The 14149-nt window shown below is 44.1% G+C and overlaps 1 protein-coding gene across 4 annotated transcripts in view; it reads left to right on the top strand.

Annotated features, from left to right (window-relative positions):
* Window positions 1–4981: 4981 nt before the first annotated feature.
* Mtdh (metadherin) overlaps window positions 4982–14149 on the top strand; it is a 49096-nt gene continuing 39928 nt past the window's right edge. Inside the window, exon 1 of one of the 4 annotated variants that reach the window (XM_059248025.1) lies at window positions 4982–5463. In XM_059248025.1, the coding sequence (XP_059104008.1) occupies window positions 5086–5463 (378 nt within the window). In that variant the 5' untranslated portion in view covers window positions 4982–5085. The remainder of the gene's footprint in view (window positions 5464–14149) is intronic. The other 3 variants (XM_059248024.1, XM_059248027.1, XM_059248026.1) reach the window with 3 other exon arrangements.

Here is a 14149-nt window from a genome sequence, read left to right as displayed (position 1 = left end):
GCCAGGAATTCTACCCTGAGGGAAGTAACGATGGATATTTATGAAGATTTAGTTGCAAGCATGTTCTGACAATTCTATTTGATGGTGACACAAAATCTATATAGAGTCTGTCCGACAATAAGAGTGTATACAATCGCAGTAGAAGGTGCTAGAGACGGCCAGCAGTTGAGGGCACAGGCTGCTCCTTCAGAGGACCCTGGTTTGTTTCCAGCACCCAGATAGTGGCTCACAACCAAACACCTGTAACTCTAGCCCCTGGGTACCTGGTGCCCTCTTATGGCCTCTGTGGGCACTGCATACACACGGTGTACTTAAACACATGCAGACAAAACAGAACTGGACTGCAGGTTGGTGGCCCTGCTGTGGTTGCCCTTTGGATGATGCTGAGACTCTGGTTGGGAAGTCTGGGTCTTCTGGGCTAGGTTGGGAGGTTCTTGACTAGGCTGAGGGCTTTACTGATTGTCAGGTGACTGTGGGTGGAGAGTGCTTGGCCAGAGGAACTAAGGTATAAAACAGCATGAAACAAATAAAATAAAAACAAATCTTTAAAAAAAAAATCACAGAAGAGATGGACAATACAACTTCTTGCCACTCAGTTGACAGCTGGAGGCCAAAAGAGAATAATTCTTTTTTTTTTTTTTTTTTTTTTTTTGGCTTTTTGAGACAGGGTTTCTCTGTGTAGCTTTGCGCCTTTTCCTGGAACTCACTTGGTAGCCCAGGCTGGCCTCGAACTCACAGAGATCCGCCTGGCTCTGCCTCCCGAGTGCTGGTAGTTTTCCCATGTTTCAGTGGATAGCCACACATCCATGTGTTGTGGAATATTAATGAGGCAAAGATGTGTTGCATTTGTTTATGCTGCAGAATATTACTTTAACTGTGTAAAGGTGTGATACTTTTGTTTATGCTGCATTTGTTTAATGATGTAACGATGGATGTGTGTTTAATTATGTAAATAAAGATGTGCTGCATTTGTTTCATCTTCCTGCCTAAGGCACCTGATTGGTCTAATAAAAAGCTGAACCGTCAATAGCTAGGCAGGAGAAAGGATAGGTGGGGCTGGTGGGCAGAGAGAATAAATAGGAGAAGAAGAAAAGAGAAACAAAAAAGGAGAGAAGGAGGGAGACACCATCCAGCCAGACACAGAGAAACAATGAAAGGGAAATACACAGAAGTAAGAAAGGTAATAAGCCCTGAGGCAAAAGGTGGATAAAGGTTCGAAGAGCTAGCTAGAAACGTGCCTAAGCTAGGCTGATCATTCAACTAATAATAATAAGTCTCTGAGTCATGATTTAGGAGCTGGTTGGTGGCCCCAAAGAAAAACCTGGTACCTCTATGTATATATGGGCAGCAGTAGTGTGCTGTGGGATATTCGATCACACTGTGAACCCCAAGACTGCATTAATTAAATAAAATCAATAGTTAATAAAATGATAACAGAAAATAATCATAGAGAGTCAGAGGGAGTTTGGAAGATGGATAGAGACACACAGGAGGGAGGGACTTTGAGTGTGGAGGTCTTTTTTGGTTCGGGGCAGTGGAAGGATACTCTCTTGCTGGGTCACTGGCTAAAGAGGAAGGCCAGGTGGTTTCTTCTCAGCCTCTCTGAGTTAACAGGTATTCACACCAGCATCTGACTCCGAGTCTTTATTGGTAAGTAGAACAATAGAGATTTAGTTAAAAACTACATTTGGGGGCAGCAGCAAGAGGCGGTTCCAATGGGACACAAAAGTCCCTCCAGGCCTCCACTTGAGCATCTGGGCAGGGACTGAGCCGCAGTCAGTGGCTAAAACAGCAGTAGATTCAGGTGCAGCCACAGTGCCGGTGATAAAACAACACTATATATATATATATATACATATATATATATATGTATATATATATATATACACACACACACACACACACACACACACACAGTGGGAGAGATATACAGACATGAAGTTAGGGGGGTACATGCTGAGAAGCGATATGAGGAGAGTTAGAGGGAACTGGTGAGTGGATTATGATTATATTTCATTGTATACATGTATGAAATTCTTTAAAGACAAATTTTAATTAAAAAATCTTGCCATTAAAATTTATAAATTTTATGTGCATATTTACTTCATATGATGATAAAATTGCATGTGCATTATTTACTATATAAACCTATAAACTATATAAACCTATGTTGTCTCCGTAATAAATAATGGTATAATGTTGAGAAAGTGTTCTTGAAAATCATGGGTGGGAAAAAACTTTGCTTGGAATCCCATTTTTGTAGGACCTGAGCAATGAGTTTTTGCTTGGTTTGGGAGGGGGTTGAATGAGAAATGTTCTCCATTCGCCTTTTAACATTTGGTGTGCTACTTAGGGAGGTTATGGAGCTTCAGGCTGTGGAGCCTTGTTGGAAGAAGCAAGCCACTGGGGGCTGGGGGCAGGGGTTGAGGGTTCTAGCCATCCCACTTCCAGTTCCCTCCCCATGATTCTTGCTTGTGGCTGAAGACGTGATCTCTCAGCTTCCTGCTGTTGTGACCCCAGGCCATCATAGACCCCGGCCCTCAGGAACCGGAAGCCAAATACATTTTCTGCCACAATTTGCTTTTGGTCAAAGCATTTTATTACGGCTATAAAAATTGTGTTTTTGTTTGTTTGAAATGGGGCTTGGCTATGAAGCCCAGACTAGCCTGAAACTCTGACTCTGTCCCTAAGTAACCACTGATTTGTTGTCGCTGTAGATCAGTTTTCATGTTCTAATTATACCCCAACGGAACCATACACTATGTACTTTTTGTCTGGCTCCTTTCATTCAGCATTAACAGACACATTCATGCTGCTGTATGAGTTTATAGTTCATTCTTTTATATTATGAGGGACAGGCCCTTGAATAGGTCACTCTCAGAAAAAGCACTCCTTATTTCCGACAGAAAACTTCTAAAGGGTTTCAGACACAGTTTACATTGTATCTTTGTTATTCACAAGGAATTAGGACTCGTTGTCTACTTAGACTAGAGTTGGTATTCCATCACAGGCAACTGTTTTGCCTTGATTCTTTCAAAGTATTGCTTCATTTAAATTTTAATCTAATTTCTGTGCTGTTGTAATTAATAAACCTAACTTTCTGGAAGTACAGTTACATTCTTACAAGTTTTCTTAACTGTCAGGAATGCTCACAGCTACACTGAATGCAAACCAGTAGGATGTGACCCACTTTTCTGTTTTTAAAATATAAATGCATGGTGGAATAAAGACATAGTTCAGTGGGGGAATGCTTGTCTACGATGTAAGCATCGTAAGGCTCTGAGTTCAATCCTCACCAAGACCACAAAAACAAAGTACACATACATGTGCATACACAAAGAGAAGAAGGAAGGAAGAGAGGGAGATATGATAATGAGTATGTCCCTAATATCAAATACAAAAAAACAAACAAGAAAGACAATATAATCTTACTAAATCATATTTACTTGCTAGACTGCAAAAGGGACTAGAATGCTCGCCTACAATTACTGTAATCATTTAATTCATAAATCTACAGGTGATAATCTAGAATGATCATACAACTTCTTAGGAAAACCATGACTCTGTGTCTGGAACCAACACAAATATGTGGGGTTATAGATCTTATTCAAAAACTATGAAGGGAATTTGTTAATGTTCATGCAGAGTTCATGCAGGCCCACTCTAAGGTTCTGGCCTTTATAATTTAGTCCGCAATTATAAGTCAGCTTAAAGCTTAGCCAGAGCAGTTTCTTACAAAACTCCATTCCAACCATTAATCACAATACTCATTACAGCACTGATGCAAAGTAGGTCAAAATACATTAATAGATTTTTAGTTTGTATTTACTTCATTTGCTTACATGCTAATTATCATTTAATGATAGACACTGTTTCCTTATAGCAAAGTCAAAATTTAAATCCTAAGATAGCCTCCAAGCGTTTTTATAATTAACAACTGAAGAAGCGCCTCATTTATTTATTTTTGGTGCTGGGAATCTAAGCCAGAGCCTTGCATATGCTCAGCAAGCATGCTCTATCACTGAGAACATTACCCAGCCCACCTAGTTTCCTTCAATGCCACATTCAACTGTCGGGCAACACACGCAACTTTTTTTGTGTTGTATGAAAGCTTAAAATAATATGCCACAAGGAAGCTTCCTCTGCATATAAATACAACCTAATGTGCTTCGTCTCAATATTTCCTATTAAGGCTACAAATTAGCAGGAAAATAATAGTGCCGCCCACGGGCTTGCCGACTTTTTAATTCTGGAGTCTGACAACAGGCAGTAGGAGTGAATGAGCGAACGGACGCAAATGTTGGCAAATGTTAATGCTAGTCCGCCCCGAAGAAATACTCAATTGTGAATTACACGTGCCGCGGCCTCAGACTCCACGGAGCCCCCTCTGGAAGCATCCAACGGACCGGCGACCTTAGGGAGGAAAAGCCGCTCCACTGCACTACCACGCAGGAAAGCGCGGGGAAAGCCTGCTCACACTCGGGACGGATTCGCCGGGTCGCTCGCGCGCACGCCTTACACCTGCGTCCCTCCCCGCTCCCTGAGCGCCCGGGCCCGCAGGGCTTCCGCAGTCAGGCCGCTCGCCCCCGGCTCCCGAAGCTCCGCGCCGCCGCAGGCCGCCAATCACACGCGGCGCCAGGGAACCCCCGAGACCAGATACCGGCAGGCCCCGCCCACCGAGCCCACGTGACCCCCCGCCCCGCCCACAACACCCACGTGACTCGCGCCGGCCTCCGCGCGCGGCGTGTATCGCGGCCGGAGCCGCCATTGTTCCGCCGGGGGAGGACAGCGGGGCCTGGCGCTGGCGCCCCGACGCCGCTTAGCGGCCGCCTCTGGAGACACTCTGTCCCCGCCGCCCCCTGTCCTCCTGGCGGCGGCGGCGGCGGCGTGAGGCCGGCTGCGGGGACTGGGAGCCCCTCGGCCCTCCCCGCGGCGGCGGCGGCCGCCAATCCCCCGCTCCGGCGTGAGGGGCGGCCGCGATGCGCTCGGCCTGAGGTGTCGCGGCCCGCGTCGCCTCCCACGGCCCTTCCAGCGGCGTCCGTGCGCCCCGGCGTCATCCCGCGAGTGTCTCTGACGGGAGGGAAGATGGCTGCACGGAGCTGGCAGGACGAGCTGGCCCAGCAGGCCGAGGAGGGCTCGGCCCGGCTGCGGGAGTTGCTCTCGGTCGGCCTAGGTTTTCTGCGCACCGAGCTGGGCCTCGACCTGGGGCTGGAGCCGAAGCGGTACCCGGGCTGGGTGATCCTGGTGGGCACCGGCGCGCTCGGGCTGCTGCTGCTCTTCCTGCTGGGCTACGGCTGGGCCGCGGCTTGCGCCGGCGCCCGCAAGAAGCGGAGGAGCCCGCCCCGCAAGCGGGAGGAGGCGGCCGCGTCGGCCCCGGCCCCCGAAGACCCAGCCCAGCTGAAGACTCTCCGAAGCGACGAGCAAAAGAAGAAGAACCGGAAGAAGCTGCCAGAAAAGCCCAAAGTGAGTAGGGACGAGGAGCCGGGTGGGCAAGGGGGGCCAGAGCGGTGAAGCGAGAGCTGAGGACGAAGTGATAGGTGAACACGTTCCTTGAGTAGGGGGTAGTCGGAAAGTGTAAGAATCCGTAGGAAAGTCAGTTTCCTGGGTGGAAATTAACTCTAGGGGTAGGAATAAAAGTGCCCAAACTTGAAGCCTTCATGTGGGAACCCTGGCCGCAGCAACTGCATGCCCTTCCTAGAGGCCTATAGAAGTAGGCTGCATGTGGAGGTTAGTGGAACCTTACGCTGACGTTGGGAAGTTCTGGAAAGACTGCCTGGGAGAGAGATGCCTATCTCTGGCCACATTGAGACTTGAGACCGTGGCTAGTGGAGGATATACGGTGACCTAAAAACTCTGGCTTAAAGAGGATTAAAAGTGCCCAGATCTAGACATACTTCCACCTTAGTTGGAAATGTTAAAGGGAAGTGGTTGCTCTGTCTTGATTTGGTGGTGGTGGAGGGGCTGGTACAGGAGCTGAGCACGAGGGATCTGGCTATCTAATATTCCTTTGAGATATATGACCTCCTGAGCAAAAGCTAAGGCAAGTTCAGCAAAGTAGTCTGTAGTACAGTCCTGAGTGGAGGCTTTTTTTTTTTTTTTAAATGAAGTAAAAGGGGGTGATAGATTAGAAAGCTGAAGTTGAGAGAGGGCCCCAGTTTGCTGGACCACGTGTGAAAATGCAAAAGGTAACTTATTTTTATCAGGCTTTAGTGTTTTACTAATGTATTCTGTGTTGCCATTTCTCCATCATACATATCATTTTTATATTTCTTTGTTGGGGAGATCTTGTGCCATGGCACGCATACGGAAGTCAGTCCTGTTGGAGTCGGTTCTCTCCTACCACGTGGGCCCTGGGGACTGAACTCTAGAAGTCAGGATTGGTGGCTAGTGCCTTTACTTACTCAACTGTTTTACTAGCCGGTTTTACATTGGGGCGGGGGCGGGCGAGGGTGTTTCCGAGACAGAGTTTCTCTGTGTAACTGCTCTAGCTGTCCTGGAACTCCCCTTGTAGACCAGGCTGGCTTTGAACCCACAGAGATCCGCCTGCCTCTGCCTCCCCAGTGCTGGAATCAAAGAAAGGTGTGCGCCATCACGCCTGGCTGGTTTTACCTATTTTTAAAATACTTTACAGTTGAGAATATAAAAAATGTACAACATGAGAAAGATCTATTAGCATCATGTAGTGGCATATGTGTTTAATCCCAGCACAGGGGCAGGCAGGGACAGGCCGATCTCTGAGTTTGAGGCCAGCCTGATCTACGTAGTATAGTGAGTTACAGGACAGCCAGAGCTACATAAAGAAACTCTGTCTCAAAAGAGAGACAGAGAGAGACAGAGGAGGAGGAGGAAGAACAACAACAACAAACGAAATACTTCCTGTTTTTGTATTATCTGAATGTAACCCTTAAACTTTTTAGAACAATTCAGTAAGCCAGTACCAGGTTCTTACCATGTAGAGATGCACTCTGATATGTTTGATGAGTGGTGCAAGGTGTGCACAGAGGAGTTAGTCAATCATGGGAGCTAGTGTGGGAGACAGATTCATAAATAGTGTATTCATGGGTCCTCGGTTGCAAATAGAGTGTGAACACATGTTGGTGTGATTTGGACAGTAGAGACTAATTCCAGTTTGAGAAATTTAGAGAAGTTAATTCAGGAAGCTGGGTTTCACTTCAAAAAAGAATATTGTTAGTAACAATACAAAAAAGACTGACAGCTCATCTCATAAGTATTCATGTTTTGCTTGGTAAGTAAAAAAAATAGGATAGGAAAGAAACCTAGAAGAGTATCAGTGTAATAATACTTCCTTAGGTTCAGAGAAAACAACCCACGTAGACTATGCATAATTAAAAGTTCAGAAAACAAAGGGTTAAGTAATGTTCTGATGAAATTAGAACATTTGGCTTCAGAGTAAAGGTGATCTTGAAACAAACCACATACATTAATCCTAAGGCCTGTGTGGATTGTGGCAGGTTGTGAAAATTTCAAAGCCTCTTTAGAACGTTTAGAATTTCAGATGGACTTGAGTTGAGAGACAGGTGCTCTAAGAGTCCATTTGAACTGCATCATGACACCAGATGAGTCATCTGAAGGAGGAACACACTTCTGTGAAAAATGTACATCTTACTTGAGATTTGGCCCATGCTTTTCATTTGTTTGTTTTTGTTGTTGTTTGTTTGTTTGGTTTTGGTTTTTCGAGACAGGGTTTCTCTGTGTAGCTTTGTGCCTTTCTTGAAACTCACTCTGTAGACCAGGCTGGCCTTGAACTCACAGACATCCGCCTGCCTCTGCCTCTTTGAGTGTTGGGATTAAAGGTGTGCACCACTATGGCCCGGCATCCTCCTTTTCATTTGTGTTAAGGAAGGGGAAATGGATAATAAATAAGTCTACTGAGATCTTTGAGGAGTTGGATCATTGAATGTGAATTGGGTGAAATGGGTAACTATTGAAGAAGTTATGACCTTAAAACTCGACTACAACTCAGAAATATATTTTACATTCCAGCACAGGCACAAACTTTTCTTTAAGCAGTTCGTGACCCATAAAATTGGCTTTTTGTTTGATTATAAGGCCTGACACCACCCCTGCCCTCCTCTTAAAAAAATACTGCTTTTTAGGGCTAAGTATTAACTTCATTACTTCCTGTTCATTATATTCCTTCCTGTTCATTATATTCCTTGTACTGTGCTACGTTTTTACTTAGGGGAGGAAAAAAACAAGGCCTAGTTATAAGTTGAAAGAGCAGGAAAAATGAGTGTTTTATGTCATACTATGAAGGGGACACAAAAGTAAAAAGCTCAGTGACTTCTCAGGGAGCTTTATGCTCCTTATGGAAGATGTCTGTACATATCCACTCCTTGTGTATGCTCTGCTTTCATGGATTAAACCAACTAAAGATCAAAATTTATTTTTAGGGACTGGTGATGTTGCTAAGTTGGTAGAGTGCTTACTTGGCATGCATGAATCCCTGGAATCAGTGACCAGCCCTGCATAATAAACTGGGGTCTTGGCATATGCCTCTATAATCCCAACATTCAAAGTAGAGACAGGAGAATTAGACTTTCAAGGTCATCTCCTACAATTTAAGGAGCTTGAGGCCATCCTGAGACAAATGAGACCCCTCCACTCTACGAAAAAAAAAAATGATTTTTTAAAAACTGCAGCTGTACTAAATTAGGTAGAGACTTTTTCCTTGTCATTATTTCTTAACCTATATGGTATAACAACTGTGTACATAATATTTACTTTGGACTAAGTATTATTAATCTAAAGATGATTTCAAGTGTATGGGGATGTGTGTGGGTGACATACCAATATAGCATTTTATTTTATAAGCTACTTGGCATCTGTACATTTTGGTATTCTTGAGAGTTCTGGAATCCCTCCCCAGTGGATACTGAGGGACTTTATCAAAACATTAACAGTACAGCCCCACTTTGTTCCCAGGGGGCACCAAATGCCTGATCACAGTGGTTGATTTTAAAGTAAGAGGTTGAGTTGAATTAATGGAAAAGCCTGAGAGATGATGGCAAAAGCTGGATGGAAACAGTCTGTCAGCCTGGGAGGAACAGGGAGCCCTAAATTTGAGTAAAGCATTTAACCTAATCTGTTTGACTTAGTGTGTGTCTAAATTGAAGATCTTAGCTAAAACACTAAAGGGTCCCTTCCTGGTATTTGCAGTAATCAGTTTGAATACTTCTTACAGCTTGTAGATTCCTGAGCCATGTGTCAGACCTTTAGTTCTAACTTGAGAACAGGATCCAGAGAATCTGCGTTCTTGTACCTGACTGTTCAAGCTGAACTTGGAACTCCTGGGCTCAAGTGGTCCTCCAACCTCTGCCTGACTTTTTATTGGTATCCATAACAGATTAATTTGAAAATCACTCAGTGGAATAGAGCTATAAAGTTTATACTATAAGGTTTTTTGTTTTGTTTTGTTTTATTTTGTTTTTTTTGTTTTTTTTTTTTTTCGAGACAGGGTTTCTCTGTAGCTTTGCGCCTTTCTTAGAACTCGCTTTGGAGACCAGGCTGGCCTCGAACTCACAGAGATCCGCCTGCCTCTGCCTCCCGAGTGCTGAGATTAAAGGCATGTGCCACCATCGCCCAGCCTATAAGAACTTTTGTTTCTCTTCTTTTTGTTTGTTTACTTGATTTAGAGACAAGGTCTCACTATGTAGCTCTGGCTGTCCTGCCTCAAATTCAGGAGTCCACATGACTCTTACTCTGAAAGGCTGGGATTAAAAGTGTGCACCACTATATCCAGCTGACCTTTTTTTCTAAGCTAGTTAGAGTGCCACATATTTGTATGTAATGTCAGTATTGAGACTGGAGAATTAACTGAGATTAAGGCTAGCCTGGGCTACATACTGAGATCCAGGCCATTTTCGACTATGGTGTGAGACAAAAAAACAGTAAAGATCTTTCTAGGCAGGCAGTGGTAGTGCACCTAGGATGCAAGCAGAGGCCCAAGGATCTTGAATTTGAGGTCACTCTCAGCTGTACAGCAAGACTGTCCAAAAGAATCTTTTTTTTAGTTGAGTCACTTATTCAGGTGGATTCTGTGATATAAACTACTAGTTTCTATGACTGAGCATTCTATATTTCAGGATATTTTGCCTACATATAATTTTACTTCTATTGTTCCATTCCATTATTAATTTTTCTCTTAAGTCATGCAACCCCTATTTTCAAAATGCATTGTTTGTGTGAATATGTGCATGTGTGAGTGTAGAAGCCAGAATCAATGTTGGATATGATATCTTCTTCAATCAATCTCCTCCTTCTTTTTGTCCTAAACATTTTGTTATGTGTTTGAGTGTTTTGCCTGCACGGGTGTGCACACATTGACACAGGAGAGCAATGAATCCCTTGGAACTAGAGTTAACAGATGGCTGTGATCCATCATATTGGGTACTGGGAATTGAACCCCATTAGAGGAGCAGCAAGCACTCTAAACTGCTCCTTCAGCGCCCCCCCCCTTTCTTTTTCTTAATAAGTTAATTTTCTTTTCTTTCTTTCTTTTCTTTTTTTTTTTTTTTACTGGAGCTGAAAAGTGCTCTACCACTGAGCTAAATCCCCAACCCCTTATTTTCATTTTTATACAATATATTTTGATCACATTCCTTGCCCTCTCCAACCTCTTAGGTCCTCCCCACCACCCTACCCACCCAACTTCCGTATTCTCTTTCATTCTCTGTGCTCTCAAAAACAAAATAAGCCAGGCATTGGTGGTGGGTGGTGCACACCTTTAATCCCAGCACTCAGGAGGCAGAGGCAGGCAGACCTCTTGATCTCTGGATTTCAAGGCCAGCCTGGTCTACAGAGCGAGTTCCAGGACAGCCAGGTCTATACAGAGAAGCCCTGTCTCAAAACAAAAAACAAAGAACAAAACAAAATCAGTAAGACATACCCACATACATACATACATACATACCAAAACAAAAGGTGCACGAAAAACCATGAGTCTGTTTTGTGCTGACCAACTACTCCTGAGCATGGAGCCCGCCTTGGAATGTGGTTATTATACCTGGACTCCACTGGAGAAAACTTTTTTATTTCTTACTATATTATTTTTTGCTTATTCTTTGAAAACTTCATATATATATATATATATATATATATATATATAATGTATTTTGATTATATCCATACCTACTACTCTCTGATTCCCTCTAAGATGCCCCCAACTTCACATATGCTCTCTTTTTCAGTGACCCACTGAGTCCAATTAGTGCTACTTTTTTTTTTTTTTTCTTTCTTTTTTTTTTTTAGGGGCAGAGAAGGGAACAGAGACTGGTACCTGGGGATGAGATGGAAGAAAGAGAGAGACGGGAGGTGTACAAGGCCCCCTTTTATAAGGAAAAGTAGCGAATGCGCACAGGGGGTACTCTTTGGCTGCAGCTGAGGATATATCCTGACAGGACCCTAAGGGCAGGCCAGTACAGATGCCTGAATGCCAACATTCTTCCCTTTTGTTTACTATAAAAAGGTGAAGAGTTAGAAAGGGTAGCAGGTGAGGCGGGGATGAGGGTGCTGTGTTCTTGAGACTGCTTCCTGCTGGCCTGGGGGGCATCAATCATCTTTGCAGGGCTGAGAAAGCTGGGGTGCTGGCCACGTCCTGGGGTAGCTGGCTGTTTTGATTCACTGTCCAGGCTCTGTGGAAGCGTCAGGCACTGCTTGGGCCTGGCAAGATGCTGTTTGAGGTGGATCCAAGTCAACTCCCTGGAGCTCACAAAAACAATCGTCTGTGTTGGATGGAGAGTCCCAGCGATCCGCTGGGTGGGAAAAGTGGGGCTGTCACCAGTGGACCAGGTTCAGGGTCCCGGCATGTCTCAGACTGCCAGGAGAGCCTATCCAAGTCTAGGCACCAAACATACTTTTAAACCAGCGGGGAGGAAGTCACACCATACAACAGGGCCCAAGTGGGAGGCTTATTGAGGGGAGGGAAGGGTGTAGAGAAGGGAGCAGAGACCAGTCGCTGGGGACAAGAGTGAAGAAAGAGAAAGAGACAGAGATAGTGCTACTTTTATGTACAAAGGTACGAGGGTATGGAGCCATCCCCATCCACCTTAATTTAGGTAACCTACCAGTAGTCACACCCCAAAGCAAAATGACTCCTCTCCCAGCTGCTGTCAACTATTAATAACTGCTTAGCTTAGAATGATTCCTTGTGAATTTCTGCCCCATCCATGAGGGACTTTTGACTAGCTTGATCTTGGCAGCTGTTGGGCAGGTAACACAGTTGCTGTTTGTTTTTGAGTACAGTATCCATCTTGTGTCCAAAAGATGGCATTTCGCAGTTATCATCCTCATCCTCCAGCTCTTACGTTCTTTCCTCCCCATCTTCCACAGTGTTCTCTGAGCTGCGGGGGGGGGGGGGGGGGGGGGGGGGGGGGGTGAGTGAGTGAGTGATATAGGTATCCCATTTGGAGCCGAACATTCCTGTTGTAATTGGTCATGAGTCACTTCGTTAACTACTGCCCACTGCAGAAAGCTTCTGGCCAAGGTTGAGAGCAACACTGATCTATGGGCATAAACATACATTTTTAGAAAAGCAGTTTGGATATCATGTTCATTTAAGCACAGTAAGAATAGTAGCTAGCCCCCCAGCCCCCTGCTGCCAGGGTTTTAACTAAATTGTCTTACTGGTTATATGTTTTGATTTTCTTTGTTGTTTTGTTTTTAAGAGTGAGAAAAGGAGAAAGAACATGGGTTGTTTGGGTAGGGAGGTGGGGAGGATCTGGGAGGTTGGAAAGGGCAGGGAATGTGATCATTTTCCAGCCATGGGCTTGGGATCAGGTTTACAGTACCAAGCGTAAATTCTCCCCAATTGTTACCCCGTAACAGTCATTCCACAGGGGCACCAACTAGCACACATTGCCTGGCAGGTGGGTATTGTAGCATGAAGTGTAGGTTGCTAGGTAAGATCATTGATATTTTTCCTCTCCCAGGGCTCTACACAGCCCCTTTCACATTATGGAAAGCTCCCCCAGATTGATATGTGTTTGTCTTATGATGTACCACAGTGAATGTACCTGATTTCATATGATTTTTCCATGTTCTGCAACCAGTGTTCCGCCTTATTTTTTGAAACAGGGTCTCTCACTGAATGTGGAGCTTATCAGTTTGCTAGACTAGTTGGCCAGCAAGCTTCAGGGATCCCAGCCTGTCCGCACCCCAGTGTAGGAGTGACAGATACAAGTGGCTTTCATGTGGGTGCTAGGGAGCTGAACTCCTGTCCTCATGCTTTTATGGCTGGTACTTTAACAATTGAGCTGTCTACCCAGCACCCGAAGATTTATTTTTAAAACTTTGTTTTTATTTGTAGAGTGGCTATATTGAGTCTTTTAAAAGATTTTTTTCAACCTATATATTTTTAATATATCAGTTCGATTTTTATCCTCTGATAAAACCTTGCTTTTAGGTGTGAATTGCAGGTGCTCTATCTCCAAACCTGAGAGGAGGGGCACTTTTTTCTTTCCTTCATTCTTTTCTCTTCTATTGGCATTTTAAAAAATCATTCTTTTATGTATTTTCCATCATGCTCCAGGTCAGTTCAGGTTTTAAATTTGATCCTTTAATCTGAGTAATGATTTAGAATATTGTAGGATTTTAGGTAAGTGATCTTTAACAGTTGTCACTTTGAGTTTCAGTTAGAAGCACATAAGAATTAACTTCAAAGAAAACTCATTTTAGCTTTATTTACTATAATTAATGCATTAACATGAAGTCATAGCTGATGGTACTGGAATTTATATCTGAATGAAGTTTGTCTAATATAAAGTTCACTTGTGACCTTTTATAAATCACTTGTGAAGGCTAGACAGCATTTCAGCTCCTTGGTGTGAGGCTGTTTTAAACAGTGAAATCACTAACAGAAAGCACAAAAGTGCAATATAAGTGGTTCGAATAGGCCTTAAAGGGATACTTTTTTAGTAAAATACAAGGCACAATATTACATTGACCTTGGCTAAGAATGTGCCTATGGAGCAACTCAAGTCTTTTACAGATCCATGACTGCCCTCAGACTGCAGGACTGCTGAAGTACCTCAGGTACTGATTCTGTGGCTATAGTTCTTGTGAGTGGGCAAGATCACCAGTGCAGGGTTTATGAATACTAAGGATCAACTTCGTGTCAAAGTCTGTCCTT

Source organism: Peromyscus eremicus, chromosome 20 (assembly GCF_949786415.1).
Source record: "Peromyscus eremicus chromosome 20, PerEre_H2_v1, whole genome shotgun sequence".
Classification (NCBI taxonomy): domain Eukaryota; kingdom Metazoa; phylum Chordata; class Mammalia; order Rodentia; family Cricetidae; genus Peromyscus; species Peromyscus eremicus.
Note: the sequence above shows the minus strand (reverse complement) of the source record. Positions and strands in the feature narration are given on the sequence as shown.